This window comes from Talpa occidentalis, unplaced genomic scaffold, assembly GCF_014898055.3.
Source record: "Talpa occidentalis isolate TD23 unplaced genomic scaffold, MPIMG_talOcc4v2.1 talOcc4.4, whole genome shotgun sequence".
Classification (NCBI taxonomy): Eukaryota; Metazoa; Chordata; class Mammalia; order Eulipotyphla; family Talpidae; genus Talpa; species Talpa occidentalis.
The window spans coordinates 1429122-1449045 of record NW_023604295.1 but is presented as its reverse complement, the minus strand read 5'-3'; the positions used below and the strand labels follow the sequence as shown (position 1 = coordinate 1449045).

The window sequence follows — 19924 nt, the reverse complement described above, 5'->3', positions numbered from 1 at the left end:
GCGGCGGGGGAGCCCTGCCCAGTAGCCCTGGCCGTCCCGGCAGGGCTCGAGCTTCGAGCTTTCCCTGCGGGTCGTGGCCCGGAAAACGACCATGGGCCTTGGGCCTTCTAGGCTGGCGGGCTGGGTGGGTGGGCTCACGAGGCTCACCAAGACCCCCGCCGGGCAGGGCTTTAGGGAGGGAAGGGAATCCAAATGAGTCGGATATGATGAGAACCCCAGCTGCAGTCCCCAGGCCCTCTCGGGGCGCACTCCGAGGTCCTGCTCAGGTGCAGGAGGAGCAGCAGTAGGGCAGGGGCACCACGGCCTCCACCCACACTCGCCCTGCTGCCCTCCGCCCGGAGGGCACCTCTCCTCTACCCCCTTAGGGTGCTCTCGGGTGCGTGTGAAACTGACAAGACTGCTTCTCAAAAGAAAATGTAGATTTAATCAGGTTGGGGGATCACAGAAAAATGAGACTCAGAAGGACCCTTGCAATGTGGGGTTTAGAGGCCTTTTAGTAGAGGAAAGGAGGCGCGTGGGGGGATGCAGGGGACACTTTGCAAAGGTAACGGGGCCTTGGAGAGGAGATGGGTGCTAGGAGAGGGCGACTGTCTGCTGGGTGTGGGTGTGGCGTGGGTGTTGGGGCTGCTAGTGAGGAGTCGGTCCCCCGTCGCACCCAGAGAGGCCTGGAGAGCAACCAATTTCTCCCGACCCTCTGCTTTGCTGCGGTTAAGAGGCTGCAGCCATCCGAAGTCTTTTGCTCAAAATGTTTATGCCCCAGGCCTCCCCAGTGGCGCAGCGGTTGAGTGCTGGGCTGCGAAGCTGCCCGCAACCTCTGCAGCGCCAGTTCAATCCCCGGCTGTTCTCCGGCCACCAGCGAGGGTCCCAGATGGCGCAGACCTCTCCTGCCGCCCGCTGCTCCCCTCAGCAGTGTCCTTCGGTCCTTCTGCCTGCTCTGCTCCCCGCTCTGGCTCTGGTGAATTCTCTCACCCTCCCGCGCTTCTGACTGTCCCCAGTGCTTGTATAAATAAATAGATAAATCTTAAAAAAAAAAAAAAGTATGCCCCAAAATAGCGCATCCGGGACTACCTCTCCTTCACAGCAGCCCTTGGCAGACTGGGGTGCCCTCCAAGGACTTGGGTGTGACATGGGACCTGGCACTTCTCCCAGAGGCCCCTGCTGCCTAGCTGGGCCCCTCTGCTCAGCAGACGGGATCTGGCTTTGTGGTCTGTTCTATAACTTCATTCTGATCCAGTCTTCAGACTCCAAAGAAAGTTCTCAGAACCTTACCAAGAACGCTTGCAGAACCCAGTAAATCGCTAGTCCGAGACCTGCAGACAGGGCAGTACCGCTCCACTGTCAGCGCGTAGGTGACCCTGAACTCAGGAAAGGAGGTGCTGGCTCCAAGGCAGGTGGGGCTGAGCGCCCCCATTCCCGGTGGGGGTACGTGGGTCCCAGACGAGGCAGCGGAGGATGCCTGCTCTCTGTTCATCTCTCCCGCGCCTCTACTGTCTGACCTTTAGAAGCTTCTTGACTTTCCAGAGCTGAGCTTCCCGACATGAGAGAAGAGCAGCAGCCCAGCCTTCCTGCAAGGCCTGTTTCCCTTTCTGCCCGCCCAGGCCTCCCGTAGGGCGGCAGGTGCAACAAGATGTGCAGCCTCAGGCCTCGTCCTCTGGAGGCCCAGGGTCTGTCCAGCTGGGCATCCTGCAGGTTTTGTCTGCTTTACGCTGGGCCTGCTCTGAAGGGCGTGGACGATCCCTCGTTTGGGCGCCCCTTAGTTACTAGATTCAGCTTGTGCATTTTTGTCGGGAGTCGCCCCAGGAGCGGCCAGCTCTCTGCCTGGCAGGAGCGCGCAGACTGGGGCAGGCCCAGGACCGTGGCTGTGCGTCTCCGGCAAGGTAGCACACGCCACTCCAGCTCCTTCGTGAGCATCTTCTGAGCACCAGCCAGTCAGCTCAGGTGCTCCGTCCCTGGGGCACGGCTGTTCTGAAAACTGCAGCTTTGAGCCTCGTTGTACCACCAATCCACATTCCCACCTGAAACAGGATCTTTATTTTTTCTTTAATAGTCTAGAAATGTTTCTTTGATCACCACCTTTTCTGGGGATCAGTGAGGTTAGCATGCCCGGAGCTTTTAGTGTGGGTCGAGGACGCCTCCTTGCGTGACCCACAGCATGGAGCAAGTGGCCCGGCCAGAGGGGTGTCTGGCATCACCGTGGCCGGCCTCCCAGAAAGGCTCGGGAGAGGTGGGGTGCAATCTGCCTGCCATCTCCTGCTTAGGTAACTGGATTCAAGGTGCACAGGTTGGAGAGTCACTGGCCTTTGCAGGGCAGAAACAGGACAGGATCTTCTGGTGAAGCTAGGCCTCAGGATACAGGGTCTGCTTCCTTGCTTGCCCAATATTTCTTCCTGGCCCGTCTTGTTCCTCTGAGAAGTGTCTTTCTGTAGAATCATGCAAGCTGTGAGAGCAGTGAGGACTTCCCTCCCCACCAAAGTGCCTTTTCTCCGCCCCCATACCTTTCAGTACTCTCTTGAATGGCTTGTCTCAGCCCCAGGAGAGCGGGAGCGCCGTGGGCCGCTGCTTGAGGTCATCAGCCTGATGATGGTCACCAGCATCTCGGCGTTTTTCCATCGAATCCCATGAAGCAGTTTATACCCGCCTAGCTGGCGTGCTTCTGAAAAGGCGCCGCACAGCTAAAGCAAGAAGTAAACGTGACCCCCAGGGCCCAGGCCAGCAGGCTGGTAACAGGCCTGCGAGCGCTTGTGCTTGTCCACTTTATAAACTCGCCGCCCTCTGCGCCTGCGTCCCAGCTCCCCGTGTCCCAGACAGCGCTTTGATTCATTTTTAAATGAATGTTTAAATAGTTTCATTTGGGAAGAAGCAAAAGCGACAAAAAGTTGAACATACTACTGCAGGGGTATCAGAGATGGACCTGGCCCCTGACTTCAGGCAGAGCGAGAACTGTCTGCCCGGAGCCCTGGAACTGCGGCCGGCGGCGGGCGCGGCCAGCACGGCACCTGCAGCCACCTCCTCCGCTCTGTTGCAGGTACAGAGCCTTCACCTTCGCGCTGACCTTTGTGCTGTACGCCAGTTTCCACTTATCGCGGAAGCCTATAAGCATCGTGAAGGTAAGACACCCCGAGATGCTGGGACCACCTGCCCCCCTTGGCTGTGAGGACCTCGCCCTCGAAGAGGCGCGGGGCGCCCACCATCGCGTGACAGCGCTGTCTGCGGCAGGTTGTCTTGTTGCTTTGGTTTTCAGTTTCTTTTTTTCTGAAAATCTTTAAGATGCCCGGGGGGCAATCCCTTCGGGGTGGTGTTTGTGGATGGGGGCAGGATGCTAAGACTCAGCTGGGGGCTTACGCAGTCTCATGCGGGTCTCCCCTCAAGCGTTTCCAGTCCTCGGGCGCTCCCCAGCCGCCGTCGGGCCGTGGCAGCAGCTCTTGTCCTCCTGACGCTGAGTTTCTGTCTGAGGGATGGGTGGGCGGGAAGTCGTTGAGGAGGCACTGGCCAGCCAGTGAGAAAACAACACTAAGTAGACAGTTTTACGTAACAGCTGCTTAGGACTTGGGCAGAGGCAGTTCATTTTCTTGCGCTCGTGGGGGTGACATCACTTTGCCGACGGCTGTCAGCTGGCCCGGGTGATCTGACTTTATTGTGGAAGGAGCGAGAACAAGGAAATTGTCCAGAGCCAAAGACCGCTCCTTCTCAGAGCCGGGCGGCGTCCTGTCGACCTTTGTAGCGCGTCCTCACCCCGGGAGTGCAGGGCCGCGCCGCTGCTCTCTGGCCTCCTCACGACAGGAGCCCCGGCCCGAGCCAGCACCCAGCTGTGGCTGGCGTGGAAGTCCGTGCCCCTGGCCTGGCGCCCCAGGGTGGGGTAAACAGCAGTTACTCACTCAGTTCCTCCTCTTCCAGTAAGCAGGAAGTCCCCCCCTTCAAGCCTCTGGCAGAACCCTCACTCTTCTGATATACCGAGTTTGGGGGATGGTGGAAATGCCCCAGGCCTTTAAAATGGGGTTTTCAGAAAGAGCTCAGGGCAGGACAGGTGGTGGTGGCCAGTGACCCGACTCCAGGCTGCCGCAACAGTCCTGCTGGTCTGCCTGGCCAGGGAAGCTCACTCACGATGAGAACAGGCTGCCGGGGCGGGGCGCGGAGTCAGTGCAGCCCCCTTTCACGTGCTCCGGGCTGGTAGACAGGTGGGGCTGCCACAGGCCCGGGGTCCCTTCACACCCCAGGGCCAGGCCAGAACACATACCTCAAAGCAGCGGCTCTCAGAGAGAGCTGGAACTGGGAGGCCCTGGGCAGAGGGGAGCAGCGCCTCCAGGCTGGGGTGCCAGCACAGCACCGGCACAGCCCCCCTCGCCACGCGCTTTTACTAACTGCCTCGGGTAGCCTGTTGACTAATTTTATAGGCGCCCCGTCAGAGGCACTCAAGTGATAAAACTGCCGAGAAGACAGATGTTTCCCGGGGAACTAACTGCCTCCCTAAGTGGTGGGGAGAGGGCGCTTCACCCTGGCGCTGTGGTTGGGGTTAGTTCACCCGCTGAAGGTTTTTTTCATCAGTTCATCTCAGTGCATTCATCCTCGTGTGTCCCTTTTGAACACCAGGTGATTGAAATATTAAGGCATAGCAGCGCCGCGGGAAGCTGCGTGGGAAGCGCCCTCAGAGCCGCCACTGGGCCCCGCGCCGCCACGGCTGTCAGGGAGCGCTGCTCACCCACCCGGAGAGCGGCTGGCAGGGGAGGGGCCTGCACATGTCTGGATGGGGTCCCTCCCTCACCCCAGGCCTCACAGAGCCCTCTCGGGACGGAGCGCCTGGGGGTGCTCCCACGTGCCTGTGCCTGGCCTCGTGGCTCCCGGGAGGTCTCGTGGGACTCGGCCATATCAGAGGGCAGGACCTGCTCAGGGTCCTTGTCTCTGGCCAGGGCGCTCACCATCTCTCACAGGACCTGCCAGGCCGGGCACCCCTGCTTACCTGCTGGTTTGAAACAAAAGGGGCTCCTCTCGGGGTGCTCGGTGACAGGAGCGTGTGCACTTCATGTGCGGCCACAGCCTGCGTCCCCCCCCAGAGCCCCTCCCAGACCTCAGGACCCCCCACCCGGCTGGGTCTGCCTGAGCTGCCTGCACTGCAGGACCGGGAAGGTGCCGAGGAGAGCGGCGGCGTGGAGACAGCCCCGGAGGCGGGCAGTGCCTTCACCCGTGTGTGCCAAGGGGATATGGCCTGTTGCTCAGTTCCCGGTAGCATGACAGCCTGGGCCGGGCCGGCATGGGCACCTTTCTGGCACTCCTTCCTCTGCCCTAGGAGCCTCCTGTGCAGGAGACCCCTTGGCTGGCCCCTCCTACCAGGCAGCTTCGCCCTGGACTGCAGCCTGGGCACGGGTAGGGCAGCCTGCACGGCTCCCTTCCCCCTCCTGCCTGGTGGATGGCACCCTGCCTCCTGCGCTGCCTGCTGGCTCCCTGGACAGTTGAGGCTGCCCAGCTGTTTTTCTGGCATAGGGTTTGCTCTTGGTGCAGCACACAGCTCTTCAGTGTCCCCTGGGCAGACATTGCCTGCCTACCGGGTAATCGCCCCTCCTCGGTGAAGGCTGGCAACTCCTGCTCCCTGTGCCTGCCCCCCTGGTCATCCCTCCTCCAATGACCACGCTCTCGCCTTCACCATGGATTCATTTGCCATCCTCAAATGGCCGCCATGGCTGCTGCTGACTCTTCGGCATCTGTGTCCTCACTTTGCTGGGAGCTGGGTGGCTGCACAGGCTGCAGTGGATGCCAGCGGGAGCGAGCAGGCTGCCCAGGGTGCCTCGCACCAGGTGCTCAAGCTACCACCCTTGATAACCTGCAGGATCTGCGTTTGTGCGTGCGCAGCCGCCCTGGGGGCCATGCCCCTGGGATGAGAGCCTGGAGGCTGCAGGCCTCCTCACCTCTTCCCTCCCCCGCCGCCCCACCTGTCCCCTGCCGCCTTAGGGGGAGCTCCACCGGGACTGTGCTGCCTCCGACGACGACGACGGGGGAATCGAGCTCAACGGCCTGAGCCAAAGAGCCCGAGATGTCGCCCCATTCTCTCTCCCAGACAACCAGACCAACTGCGGATGGGCCCCATTTGGTGAGTTCTCCGCAGGCCACTGTGTCCATCCGTGGTGGCCAGTGGTGCCGGGCAGCTGTCCCTTCCCCAGGGGCACATGCTGAGCGGATGGCCTGGGGGGCAGCAGCAGGGGCTTCCACGGGGAGCTGTCCTCAACCACCCACACGTCCAGCTCCGCTGTCGCCAGGGCAGCATGCTAGGTGGCCGCCTGAGGAGAGGTGCTGTTTGGGGGAATCGGAATTGGAGGCAAATCCAGTTCACTCGGTGAAGCAGGATGAATAAACTGAATGAACTTATAACCATGAACAGGGGGGACGTTAGCCCCGCCGTGCACGTTCAGTGCAGATTTGAAACATGGCGACTGTCTCTCCTAACAAGCAGCCAAGTGGGAGGTATCCCCGTCCAAGCTGCCTGTCCCTCCTGAGAGCACAGCCAGACCTGGCCCATGGCAGCAGGCAGACGCTGCCACTTAGCTGTTGATCCCCTGCAGATCAGGACAACTACCAGCAGCTGCTCGGGGCGCTGGACTACGCCTTCCTGTGCGCCTACGCCGTCGGCATGTACCTGAGGTGGGTCTGCGCCAGCGGGGCCCCGGATGAGCCCGCCCTACACCCGCTCCCTCTGCACTCCTCCCGGGCAGGGTGACATGCAGCTGCTCTGTGGTCAGGGCTCGCATGGAGCAGGCACTGGTCATCCAGGCATCGTGCTGACGGCCCAGTTGTCCGGGTTGGCTTCCCTCACCTGGAGAGCAGGACGTGGCGGCCGAGGAGCAGGGTGTTCACAGCCCCCAGGGAGGCTCAAGGGGACACACTCTCCCCTCTGGTTTCGGGCCACCAGCCATGACACGTCCCAGGGCCTGACCCCACCCAGCAGCAGGCAGGACCCAGCACCTGCGGCCCAGCCCCACACGCACCCCCGCCTGAAGCCACTTCTCCCAGCCAGGCAAGTTCTCTTGCTTCTCTGGGTCTCAGTTTCCCCTTTGCCAAACGGGCCTTGTGGTTCTGACCACCACAGGACTGTGGTGAGGATTAAATGAGTGAGTGCGTGTGGGAGGCTCAGGACCGCGCCCGGCATTCCGCTCCTTGCGTCTGTTACATGGGTCCCGCCTTGACGCCATCTCGAATTGACGGAAGGTGGGGAAAGACCCTATGTCCGCCCCGCCGGGTGTCACACGGACAGCAGACAAGCTTTGTAGGGACTTGGGCCTTTTCCCCAAGGGATGTTTGCTCAGAGACTGAGCTCCTTGGAGCTTATAGAACCACAGGGATCCCTGCAAGTGCTGAGCTTCCTCCCTGAGGTCCACCAGCAGCCTCAGGCCCTCGTGCTGGTGGCTGCCTGGCAGGCGGCATCCCCTCGCCCGCACTTGCCCGCAGCGTGCTGCTCAGAACGCGCCTGAATGGGCCGAGGAGTGGCAGGGTCCCAAGCCCAGCTGCAGGGACGTCTGCCCAGGACGGCGCAGAGTCTGCGGGCACAGCCAGGTCGCAGCCAGGCCGCTCACCGTGTTCCCCTCGAGGTCAGATACTACAGTCTAGAGACTGTGACCTGCGTGGACACCGTCCCTCTGACTGCGGTGGAAGCTCGGAGCCTGCGTGTCTAGAAAGCGGAATTTGGACGTGGTTCTCAGCTGGGAGTGATTTTGGCCCCTAGGAAAAGGGGGCACTGTGGCACCCAGGGACGGGGACCGGGGGTGGGCCTGACTTACGGCAGCCCACCGGTCACCCTCGCCACGGAGCACCACCGGCCGAGAGGTGGGGCGTGGAGGCAAAAAGCTGGTGGTGAGTGGGGCTGCGTGGCCACGTGGTGTTGAGAGGCCATCGCTGCTGCAACTGTCCAGCGCAGACATGTCCTGCGAAGTCCACAGGAGGCTGATGACCACTGCATCCATCCCTGCATGGCCGCACAGTTCCCCCCTCCCTGCTGGTGTAGCACGGCGCGTCAGAGCGGGTCAGCCAAGGGCCCCTCGGGGCCGGGTCTCCCTGGCAGCTGCACGTGTGGCCGTCACTGCTGAGCTGGCACAGGCGAGCTGGTGCCCGTTCTCTTGGCCTTTCCTTCAGCATCGCTCAGAGGGTTTGGGCCTGAGGCACTATAGTGAGGCAGGCCATGCCTGAGCCCTCACTGACCCCCTGGCTCCAGGGCTCGTGACCACTAGGTGCCCCCCGGGCGTGTGTCCACCACAGCAGTGGGCCGTGAGGTGCAGACCCCATTCCTCTGGATGCCCTGTCATGTGGTCACTTTCTGCTCGGCTTAAAGTTCGATCTGACTTGTTCATGGCTTTGAGTGACTTCCTCTGTGCGTAAGGTCTTTGTGGGACACTGGGCAGGTCTTTCTCACTCGGTAAATGCAGAAGGAAGCACTCTCTGGTGTACCGGTTCTCCAGAGGAGACCAGCCTTCGGAGCCAATTCCCAGAGTGCTGTTCGCTGGAGGCAGGCATCCTCCATATTCCTCCAGAGTGGATATGTGAAGCAAACAGGCCCCGGGTATTTCAGGGTGGCGGAGGGCTGGGCCCCGCTGTGCCTGTCTTGTGGTGTCTTCACTCAGGTGCTCGGTCACAATGTCAAGTTTCCTGGGGGTGTTCCCAGCAGGCAGTGAGGAGTGGGCTCCGCGTGGCACTGGGTGGCATGGCACGACGCTGGCGGAGGCCTGGAGCTGGGTACCCGGGGTGAAACTGGACACTCCGTCCTCACAGCACCCCTGGAGCTATCTTACTAAGCCGGCCAAGGTGCGTCCCCCAGCTGACCCCCGTCCTGCGGAGCTCAGCCCAGTGCAGATGACATAGCTGCAGCTCCAGGGCCCGGTGGCTGCCCGAGCGCACATCGGTCCCCGCCCAGGACATTTGTCTGTGGTTCAACTCCTTCAATTTTCACACTGCCTGCCCTGCCTTGCCTGAGCCCTCTGGAGAGAGCAGGACGGGCGAGCAGGTGCCTTGGGCTGTCCCGCTTGTCAGCTGTCGCGGAGTCGTGTCTGAGATCTTATGATGTGACGTTTAGTGACTTCCTAGAAGGAAGGAGTCTTGAAAGATGGTGCCCACTGCCGGTTTCTGGTTAATAAACACCAGAAAGGAATCATGGTGATGGAACCTTTCTGGAAACTGCGCTGCTTAGAAATCCCGTAGCTCAGGAACAGCGCAAGCACATCCGGGAAGAAGCACCTCTGCTGGCCCCGGGGAGTGTTTGTTCCTCATGTGTGTCTCTCCCTCCACAGCGGCATAATAGGGGAGCGGCTGCCCATCAGGCATTACCTGACCTTTGGGATGCTGGCCAGTGGCGCCTTCACCGCACTGTTCGGCCTGGGGTACTTCTACAACATCCACAGCTTGGGGTTCTACATGCTGACTCAGGTGAGGTTGGGGCTTGAGCTCAGCCCCGGGTTTCCAGGCTGAGGTGGGGGTGTTGATGTCACAGGGCCCAGCCTCTGCCCAGAGCACACGGGGCGTGGGGCAGCGGAGCCAGTCCTGTCTGCAGGGGGCAGCAGGCGTGCCAAGTTCCCCTTCCTCTGGGCGCTGAGGTGCCACGGCTGTGAAGTTGGCCCTAGTTTCAGGAGGTGCCTTTTAAAGGACCCTGCTTGTCTGCAAGAGCCCCGCCACGTCCTTCAGCCTGGCATGGGTGCATTTGAGATGCTCTGTCTTGTGACTGCTTTGACCAGCCGGGAGCCGGATGTGTGAGGTGTGGCCGGGGTGGAGGAGAGCGGGCTGGGGCAGGGAAGGGGTGGGGGGAATCTGAGACAGCTGTGCCCTTCCATCTGCGTCCAGCCTTTTCTGGATCTCTTGCCTCTGCCCTCTGGGCGCCCTGTGGGTAAATATTGACTAGAAATAGGAAATGACTGAGATAATGAAGCTCAACTTCTGGCCTCTCCAAACAGCCAGAGGTCAAGGTATGAAATCACCAGAGCAACCGTACGTAATTCGCTTTTACAGATTTTGCCTTGGACTTGGAAACATTTGGCTGTTTTAATTATAAAATTGATTTACCTTGTATAGTAACAGAGAAAATTAGAGGGAGGGAACAGCAGTTTCCAGAGTCCTAGCACATCCCTGGGGTGAGGTCAAGTCTGGGCCCATAGGCCTGACGGGCACAGTCAGTCTCCGGAGGAGCTGGTGGCCAGGGGCGGCTGCCAGGGCGCTGGGCGAGTTTGTTTCATGTGGTCTCTGAAGCTGCCCCACACCAGCTCGCCCGCTTGGAGTGAGCCTCCTTCACGTGCCAGCGGGCTCTGGAAAAGTGCTAGGCCGGGGAGGCTCTCTGCAGCGCCTCCGCAGGTACTGCCTGCTCCAGACGGGAAGCGGCAGTGTGCAGCATGCAAGCCACGTTGTGTTTGTAGCTCGCCCCCAGTTCTGCGAAAAGAGGTGCATTTTTCTATCCTTTCATAAAGTTTTTATACTTTTTTCTTTGTTTTTAACAAAGGTTTATTTTTATTTATGCATAGAAGAAATGGGGTGTGAGGGGTAAAAGGATTCGCCAGAGACAGAGTGGGGAGCAGAACAGGCAGATCTACTGAAACACACTGCTGAGGGGAGCAGCGGGGAGACAGGAGAGGTCTGCTGCGCCCTGTGGGTCAGCTCCTGGCCGGGGATCAGACTCAGGCTGTAGTGGCTGCGGGTAGCTTCATAGTGCTGAAAGTTAACCCCTGTGCCTCCAGGGAAGCCCTCATAAAGTTTTTAGATGAGAAAAAAAAAACAGAAAGCTTGGATCCAAGCTCTTAACTATAGATAACACCTGTCCAGAGAGCTTCTTTGCTTTCTTTTCTCTTACTCTAAAACCTTCACGCCAGGGCTCAGGTGCTTTTATAGTAAGAGGCATGGACACCATTGTTTGGGGCACATCTCTGGCTGTCGAGGCCCACGGTAAATAGGATCCCCCGGCTTCCCCGAGCCTCCCGCAGCATCCCGGACCCGCGGGCTCCAGAAGTGGGTGCGCGAGCCTCACCCGCAGGCTGTCGGCTCCTACACGCTGCCCACATCTCCCCTCTGCCCGCACAGATCATGAACGGACTGGTGCAGACCACCGGCTGGCCCAGCGTCGTCACCTGCCTCGGCAACTGGTTTGGAAAAGGGAGGTGAGAACGGCAGCCCTGTTTCCAGGCAGCAAGTATTATTTAAGAGCTTCTGATGAAAACCAGACCAGTTTATTTTCGGTGGGTCTTGAGACTTACTATAGCGCAAGCTGCTGTCACTAGTGTGGTGTGTGGTGTAAGGAGACCTGCACCTCTGGGCTTGGGGTGGTGAGTCCAGATGGACTTTTGTCCTCGGGGATCCCTCCCTGCTGTGGGCAGGGTCAGCCAGCAGGCCCCAGCAGCCTGGGGCCCAGGAGAAATGCAGAGTCCAGCCCCCACCCAAGTCCACTTTCCCAGAGGTCGACAGGTCCTGGCCCAGTCACCCAGCACTTGCCAGCCAGCTGCTCCCAGACCAGATTCCACAGCGGGGCCAGGCCCAGCGTCCACAGGCAGCGGGCGGCCCTAAGAAGGCGGGGGGACGAGAGGAGCCAGCTCCCCAGCCTCGCTTGGCCTCCTCCTCTGGCAGTGGGGCCCAATGTGCACAGCTGTGGGCAGAGGTGTCCACAGTGACCCCACTTGGGCTGCAGAGGCGCACACTGGTGGGGCGTCTTTCAAGAAGCTCCGAGACCCCGCTTCCTCCGCCTGAGTGTGCCCGTGCCGCCCAGCCAGCCCCCTGCCTCATTTGCCATCTTGGGTCTTGTTGCAGGAGAGGCTTGATTATGGGGGTCTGGAACTCCCACACCTCTGTGGGCAACATTTTGGGGTCCTTGATTGCTGGCTACTGGGTGTCCACGTGCTGGGGCCTGTCCTTCATCGTGCCTGGGGCCATCGTGGCGGCCATGGGGATAGTGTGCTTTCTCTTCCTCATCGAACGTGAGTACACCCCCGCCGGCGGTGGCTGAGTCACCCCAGTGCCCTCCACTCGATCGGACAACTGTCCTCCTCCAGCGTGGACTCCCCAGTTAACCTCTCGCCATGGCTTGCTGGGTATTTGCTGATTTCTGGAGTGTCCAGTGTCTCAATTCCTGCCTCTCCGTCCCTCTGGCCAGTAGCCTCTCCCTCACCTCAGTGGGTTTCCAGTTCGGGAGGCCCGCCTCTTCCACAGCCTGCCACGGCTCTCACCTGCAGGGGCAGCGCCGGCCGTATGGCTGCACCTGCTTGCCCAGCTGGCCCCTCGCCAGCGTGTTTGCGCTGTGATAAGATGCTCTGGGACAGCGTCACAAAGCCCTGGCATGAATGAAACCCTGTGTCTTGATTAGGTAAAGAGCGCCCTGCCAGGTTTTTTGTCCCATTGGAGACTCAGTACCAATTAGTTGAATTAGAAATTAGCTTTTAAAGTCGAGATGCAGCAGGAAAAGCACCACAGGTCACGGTGATGGGAAGCATCCATAGTCGGCGATGGCGGGAAAGCAGATGGCGTCTGCGCTCCGCCCACCCGCTGTTCTGATGAGCCGCGCTCGCGTTTCCCTCCATGGTTTAGTTTATTTATTTATTTTTTAAGATTTATTTATTTATTTATACAAGCACTGGGTACAGTCAGAAGCGCGGGAGGGTGAGAGAATTCACCAGAGTCAGAGCAGGGAGCAGAACAGGCAGACTGACAAAGCACACTGCTGAGGGGAGCAGCGGGCGCAGCAGGAGAGGTCTGCACGCCATGTGGGACCCTCGCCCAGCAGCCGGGGATTGAACCGGCGCTGCAGAGGCTGCGGGCAGCTTCGCAACCCAGCGCTCAACTGCTGCGCCACCAGGGAGGCCCCCCATGGTTTAGTTTAAAGCACAATAAAATCAAGGGCCCTGGAGCGCGTGCTCAGGAGCCAGTCACTGTCCACTCTGGCCGGCATCGGGGCTTCAGCTTTGCGTGCGGAGCTGCCCCTCACCTGCCTGTCCTGTTCAGTTTCCTACTCCTTTTCCTTGCTGCTAAGGCTAATGCCCTTTCTAATTTCTAAAATCATGATGTCACCTATTGGCTACAGACACACTGGCCACCTTGTTTATGGGAGAGGGACGTCCTCGATGAGGGGGGACGCGGGCCCGCAGTCAGGGCGGCCTTAAGGGGGCAGCGGACAGTGGGAGTTTAGGGCTCCTTTCCAGATGGCTGAGCCATGGCATTCACTGGAGTTCTGGTGTCCCTGGACTTCTGGGAAAGGCCTTCTGGTCGCCTGCTTCCTCCAGACCAGCTTCCCTGCCTGCTTCCTTCACCTGGGCACTCCCAGGCTGCTGGTGCGTCAGGCACCTGGTATCACCTCATGAACAGCAGCTTCCTGCTGCTCTGGCCCCCGGGCCTGTGGCGCTCCGCCCCAGGGTAGAGTCCACGTGGCTGGATTCTCTTCCCCAGCAGGTAGCAGGGCTGGTGCTGGGGAGGAAGCAGGCGGTGAGGGCTGCAGTGAGGGCTGCAGTGGGCGCCGGGGCCAGAACTGCACCCATACTCCCCCGGCTGCTGGGCGGCTCCGCTCGGCAGGGAGAACAAGGGTGCTCCCGTTTGCTCTTTGCGATAAAATCAGAGCTCCGTCCCCACCCAGTCACATTCCTGGGCCTTCCGGGTTTGGGGGGAGACCTTGGTAAGAGGATCTGCATGGGGGCTCCCTAGAGCTGCCTCCCATTTGTCCCAACACCCCATCACCTCCCACCTCCTCCCTCGCTGCCTCCCTCTTATTTCAGGGGCCCGTGCCCAGGCATGCCTCCCAGTGCTGCGGCGAGCTGGGGACACTCTCCCTCCACCTGGTTCCTCGGGGAGAAAGCCCCCACGGTTGAGCCAGGAGACCCCCTGTAAGGAGCGGAGACCCCTGACTGGCCCCTGGGCTGTGGGTGTGCCTGAGGACACCCCGTGGGAGAGCTGCTGGTGTAAATGGGGCGCACGTCCCAGGAGGGCTCTCAGGACCGAGCGACCCCACCCCTGCCTGGCCCCGAAAGTGCCTCCATGCCCCTCCAGCTCCACGTCTGCCGGGGCGCACAGCCCAGGCGGGCCCGGGCCTCAGAGAGGAGACCGGGCAGAGGGGCCGGCTCTAGCTGCAGGCTCCGCGCGACCTTCCTTCCTCACGTGTGGAAAGAAGGATTTTGTTCTACATGAAGATACGTTTGGTCCCCACTGGTTGGCATTCCTGACTCCACAACAGAAAGCGCCCAGCGGTGGTGTCCTGGCGTTCGCTGCCCGCACCCCGGTAGCCTTTCTCCTCACACCCACCGTGGCGGCCTCGGGGGCTGTCGCCGCAGCTCCTGGCTCAGTCTCGCGTGGCGCGCCCCACGCTCCGCATCCTTCACGCCTGTGCTGCGCGCCGGTGGCGGAGGACGACGTCCCCCTTGAGCTCTGGGCAGGCGCCGTGGGCCCGGGCCGCCTCTCTGTGCTGAAGCTGCCGCTCGCTCGGTAGGCGCGGCGGCCGGTGCGCGTCCCAGGACCTCGCCCGTGTTGGGGGGTCGCCGCTCACAAGCCGCCTGTGTTTGCTGTTTCAGATCCCAAGGACATCGCCTGTTCCTCCTCCCTGGTGGCGGTAAGGACCCACCCGCTCTCCGCTCCCTGTCGTCCAGACTGCGTGCGTCCCCAGGTGTCCCCTCTGTCCCCAGGCCGGCCTGTCTGTAGCGCGGTGGTAACGGGTCACCTCGATTCTGACACGTCCCTCTGCGTGCTCTCACGCCACTCTCCTGAGGTCCCGTGTGTGCGCGTGTGCGGGCGTGTGGTGTCGTTTTCTTCTTTGACTCACTGTGGGGGAGAAAACAGATCTCCTGTCCCCCCCGAGTTTCCACTTGGGGCTTTGCTGGCCTCATCCCCGGGGCGGGGAACGCGTGCCTCTGTCCCCGCATCTCCTGTGACTACCTGGTCGTGTGCAGACTTGATTCTTCAGCTGGTTTTATTTCAAACGAGCAAGAAACACGCATCGGCCGATGCCTTGTGCTCGCCTCGGGCCTGAGGACGCTGACGAAAGTGTCGCCCGCTGCCTCAGCCGCCGCGCAGCCGCCGGGTTCTGATCCGTGCTTGGCTTCGGGTCTCGACTTAGACTTAGGGTCTCTCCTCTGTGGCTTCTGTTGGGTCCAAAGCCGCAGGTTCAGAGTTTGGCTGATTTAGTTTCTCCATCTGCACGTTGGTGCAGCCCGCAGCGGCGGCGGCGGTGAGATGGACACGTCTGTCTGTCTTACCTTCAGTAAATGCGGTGCCACCAGCCAGGGCTGGGGCGCACATGCCAGTGTTGGGGACCCCGCGCCTCCTGTCTGGGGCTCCATGTCTAGGCATGCCTCGGGGCCCAGGGAGGTCTATCCCAGGGGTCCGGGGGCCGGCACCCGGCCTCCATGTCGTGGGGGGTGGGGGGAGGTCTTGGTGGCTGCTGGAGAGCAGCCGTTGGCCGCATCTCAGCCAGCAGGGGTGAGGAGGAGGAAAAGGAGAGCAGCCCCTTCCCTTTCGGGGTACTTTCTAGAAGTTCTTCCCTTGACTTCTTAGCTGACCGCAGCCAGCAGCAGAGGGCTCTTGAAATAGACTGCGCCTGCGCGGGCCCCCGGCCAACAGCCAGCTCCCCGGCTCCACCAGACGGCAGCTCTGCCTCCTGCCGGGACCGTGCGGCAGATGCGCCGGCCAGGGCCTAGCCCAGGCCCCCTGGCCTGCCACAAGCCACCCCTGAGCCCTAGGAGGCAGGCTCCTCTGAGCGCACACCTCTTTGAAAGATTTATTGTCGTATTTCCTACGATGTGGTCAGCGTGTTTTCCTTTGACTTCCAGGTACCTTTTCAAGTGAGCGCTGTTCCCTGTAAACACACCCCTCGTCACTCTGAAAGGAGCGCCATGAATGCGCTGTAGCCCCCGCAGGCCCCTGCAGATACCCCGTAGCCCAGTAGGTCTCCCTGCAGATACCCCGTAGCCCTGTAGGTCTCCTTGCAGGCCCTCCTATAGCCCCGCAGGCCCCTGCAGATACCCCATAGGCCCCTGCAGATAACCCCATAACCCCGTAGACCTCCCTGCAGGCCCCCCTGTAGCCCCGTAGGCCCCTGCAGATACCCCGTAGCCCCGTGGGCCCCTGCAGATACCCCATAGCCCTGTAGGCCCCTTCAGATACCCTGTAGGCCCGGTAGGTCTCCCTGCAGGCCCCCCTATAGCCCCTCTTCCCCCACCCCACAGCCCCCCTATAGCCTCCCATAGCTCTGGCAGCACCACATGCTGCTGGGGTCTCCCCTAAACTGATCCAGAGCTAGGTCTCCCGGCTTCCCTGCCTTCAGGGGTCTGTTGTGACCGACACTAGTGTGAGTGCTTGACCGCCCGCCTGAGGCTAGAAGGAGGCCTTATTTTAAAGGGAATTTGCTCATGTTATTTCTTAGACAAATGAACTTTTGCCATTAGAGGAGTAAAGAAAGCTGCTTTGGTGACATGAGTTATATTCAGGGAGCCTCCCTTTGGACGTGGGGGCAGGGTCGCCGTCGCTCAGGGCACAGGCCCTTCCTGTCCTCAGCCAGGCCGTCCATCCGGGAGGCTGTGACTGACGAGGAAGGGCCTGTTTCTTCCGTGTTCAAGAGCGTTGGCCTGCACTAGTTCTCAAGGGCTCTTTCGAAGTCTTGAAAACATTGGCCACTCAAGGGGAGGGCAGTCCCTTCACGGCGCCCGCCCCTCAGCACGGACTGTTCCCAAACTGCGTTCACGCGCTGCCCCAGCTGCAGTGGAGTGGGGAGGGGCCTCTGCTGCGGGCTCGGGTGCCCCTGACGGAGGGGCTTTCTCCCAGCAGGCTAAAGCCTTCGAGAACGGCACGCACCGGTTCCGGCTCCAGAAGCAGCTGGCCCCGGGGGAGAAGAGCAAGGTCCTGGTGAGTGAGCAGCGCAGGGCCTGCCGGCTGCACCTGTGCTCGCAACCCGCTTGCCCGTTCAGCTTCCTCGCTGTGACACCTGCGGGGGGACCCGGGGGCCGGTAGGTAGGGGAGGCAGGTGAGACAGCAGCCAAGCTGACGCTGCCCTGAAGGCCGCCGGGCGGCACACACGCAGTCAGGGCTCCCGGGAGAGGAGGGAACACGGGGTGGGCTGGGGCCTGAGGCCCAGCGCCCTGGCCTCCCACTCCCTTCCTCATACAGAGGAGGAAGCTGAGGCACAGAGGTGCTGCACTACCTGCCTGGTCCCCACACAAGTGACCCCCCAGGCCACAGGGCTCTTAGCTTGGGGTTAGTCATTGAAATTGTTACCTACGATCTTCCCTTTCAAATCCAAGAGCTCAGAGATGAAGCTGCTGAACAGACTTCTTGCCTTTCTCTATTGCCTAAGGAAATTTATTTGTGTTGGTTGGAATTATGGAAGACAGAAAAGTGCGCAGGGGGAGTGCAGCAGTGATTGCTCTCCACTCACGTCTGAGTTTACGTTGAAAAAAAATTGTCTTCATCTTCGCTAACAAAAATGCCTTCACTCACGCCACAGACATGAACTTCCAGGCCGGAAAGTCCACTTGGTACAGAGCAGCGGGCAGCCTGCCCCCGCCCCCCCGGCCTGCAGGCCTCGGGCAGGCCTGGCTGCAGTGCTGGGCAGCCCCGTGTCCCCTCGGCTCCTGCACTGCGCCCTGAGCACGCGCCAGGCTCGGCCTGGCCCTTCCACAGCAGCGGAGGGCGCGGCTCTGGGGCGCCGGTGGATGTCCTACAAGTTTGTCAGGACAGCCGGGGTCCCCTTGGGAGCCACCCAGCTCAGACCCCAGGAACTGGGAGCCCCGCACGGCCCGGGCCCGACCACCACCACCATTGCTCTCGCGGGCCAGGCCGGAAACCGGCCTCTCTGGGGAGCGGTGGAGCCGGGCCCCGAAGCAAGAGTGGGTGCAGAGCCAGGCCCAGCCCCCCATCCTGGAGGGTGGGGGGGATGGTCTGTCGGCCTTGAGCTTGTCCCGGTCCGCTCTGCTTCCCGGGGGGGTGTCCTGGTGGCTGAGGCCTGCACACACTGGTGACTCCGAGTGGGGCCTGGGCTGCCGGCCATGAGCCCTGCTCACCAGTGGGAATCTCGCATCTCCGAGCAGCCGTCCCCCAGTGCAGTGGCGTCGAGGGAAGTGGGAGGCGCGGGTTGAGGGTGTTGGAGCAGAGGGGTCAGGGTGCACACACTCCCTGTTTCTCGGCGGGGGGGTGACAGCCCTGCCCCCAGAGCTGGCGCTTCCCATCACCCTCATGGTGGTTGCTGTGAGGGGGCAGCAAGCTCCCTCACTTACCCCCACTCTTGCAGGCACCGCCTCCATGTGCCACCCCCATGGGTGCTGTCTGCAGAGTCACTCTTCCCCTCCTCGCAGGAAGGGTCCTTCCGCGGCCGCCCCGCCCCCCCAGCTCCGCCTCTTCCCGGCAGAGGGCGCCCGCTCCTGCGAGGCCGGGCCTCACCCCTCCCTCTGCCGGTGTCCTCCCAGCGGCCTTTGGCAGGTTTTAAACCCCTGTGCTCTTCCAGTCCAGATGACACATGGCACGGCCCTGAGAGCCTGCTGCACTGTTCAGGCACAGCCTGGGTCTCCGGGTCCCACGGCTCCTGAGAGGGTCTGCAGCTGGGGGTGGTGGGAAGCGCCGATTCAGCCTCCCCGGCCCCACAGCCCCTTGACTCCCCAGGGCAGAGTCTGCTCCAGACTCTCATCTGGTGGGCTGCGGGTGCACCGGTGCTGGGCCGGGGACTGGGCTTCCGATCCCAGGGCCCTGCTGCCAGATGCCTTTCTCAGATGCCTGTTCTTCACCGACGAGAACTGCAGCACCAGGGCGCATGGTCGCGTTTTTATTCACCTGCATTTTGAATCCAACTTGCATTGGTCATAGTAAGAGAAACAGCAGAACCTGCCTGGTTTCATGGGAATTCCGAGATACACTGGCACATTTCTTTTCAAGTCCTGGAAATCCACTGGGGAAGGGCATTTGTGGGACACCCTGGCCCTGACTCGGACCTCCGACGCGCACACGCTGCCCTCCAGCAGTGCCAGAATGTCGGATCCGTAAAATATTGCCGTCAGTGTATGAATTTTTAAATAACATTGTTGATTCTAAGGCATGTCAGTGGTGAGCGTAGAAAGTACAGGCTCGCGGAGGGAGGTCACTGACATTTCCATAGACCCACGCATGCCCCCAGCGCACGGTGACAGCTGCCGTCGCCTTGGAACCTCGCCCAGGCAGACCTGCAGGTACGGAGTTACCGTTCTCTGCACTCACCGTGGTCATGCAGCCTTGACTGCTCGATTGTCTAATGGGACTGGCTCGTTGCCTGTCGCTGCCGTTCCACGTGCTTGTTAACGCAGGACCTGTCACCCACGCGGATGCCCTGGGCCGATTCTCCCCCACGGTGTGAAACCCACTTTTCTATATTTGAAGTAGTTATTCTCTCTCCAGTTTATCCTTCACCTCTGGAGTCCTGGGCCTGCGTGTCCAGCTGGGATTTCCTCACAGCACGGGACGCTGACCACTGCAAGGCTGTGGTGCCAGCACAGGACAGGGAAACAGCTCCGTGGCGAGGCCTGGGCCTCACCTCCCGGACAGACATGCCGATGCCTATTCTCTTTTCCCTGTGTGCGTGGTTCCAGGACACAGAGACACAGTGCCTGCTGCCGCCTGACGGGAAGCGCCCGGCCCATCAGAACCACGTGGTCATCCTCCCGGCCGACAGTGGGGGTGGCATGGCTGCCATCAGCTTCATCGGGGCCCTGAAGATTCCTGTGAGTACAAGTGCCAGGGAGGAGCGAGCTTCAGATGGGGGTGCTGATTAGACAGAAACAGCGTGTAGATTAAGCAAGCTGAAAGTGAAGCCCACGGTCACGGCATCCACAGCAGGAGGCCCTAGCAGCGGCCGGAAGTTACAGGACGGTGGTCTCAGGACAGAACAGGTGTTCCGTGCCTCACATTGCGGTTAAGAGTCTTTGAAATTAGTTGACTCCATTTAGCTCCTCAGAAACCTCACAGACAGATAGGCCTTCCCGTCTGCACT

General features: G+C 61.1%; 1 protein-coding gene across 7 annotated transcripts in view; it reads left to right on the top strand.

The window, feature by feature from the left end:
• The window catches only part of SLC37A1 (solute carrier family 37 member 1), a 42228-nt gene that overhangs the window by 11606 nt on the left and 10698 nt on the right, over positions 1-19924 (top strand). For 5 of the 7 annotated variants that reach the window (XM_037524896.2, XM_054700252.1, XM_054700253.1 and 2 more), the window contains 9 exons: positions 3026-3107; positions 5941-6079; positions 6549-6627; positions 9261-9396; positions 11032-11108; positions 11752-11918; positions 14493-14530; positions 16738-16818; positions 19524-19655. In XM_037524896.2, the coding sequence (XP_037380793.1) occupies positions 3026-3107; positions 5941-6079; positions 6549-6627; positions 9261-9396; positions 11032-11108; positions 11752-11918; positions 14493-14530; positions 16738-16818; positions 19524-19655 (931 nt within the window). The remainder of the gene's footprint in view (positions 1-3025; positions 3108-5940; positions 6080-6548; positions 6628-9260; positions 9397-11031; positions 11109-11751; positions 11919-14492; positions 14531-16737; positions 16819-19523; positions 19656-19924) is intronic. The other 2 variants (XM_054700255.1, XM_054700256.1) reach the window with 2 other exon arrangements.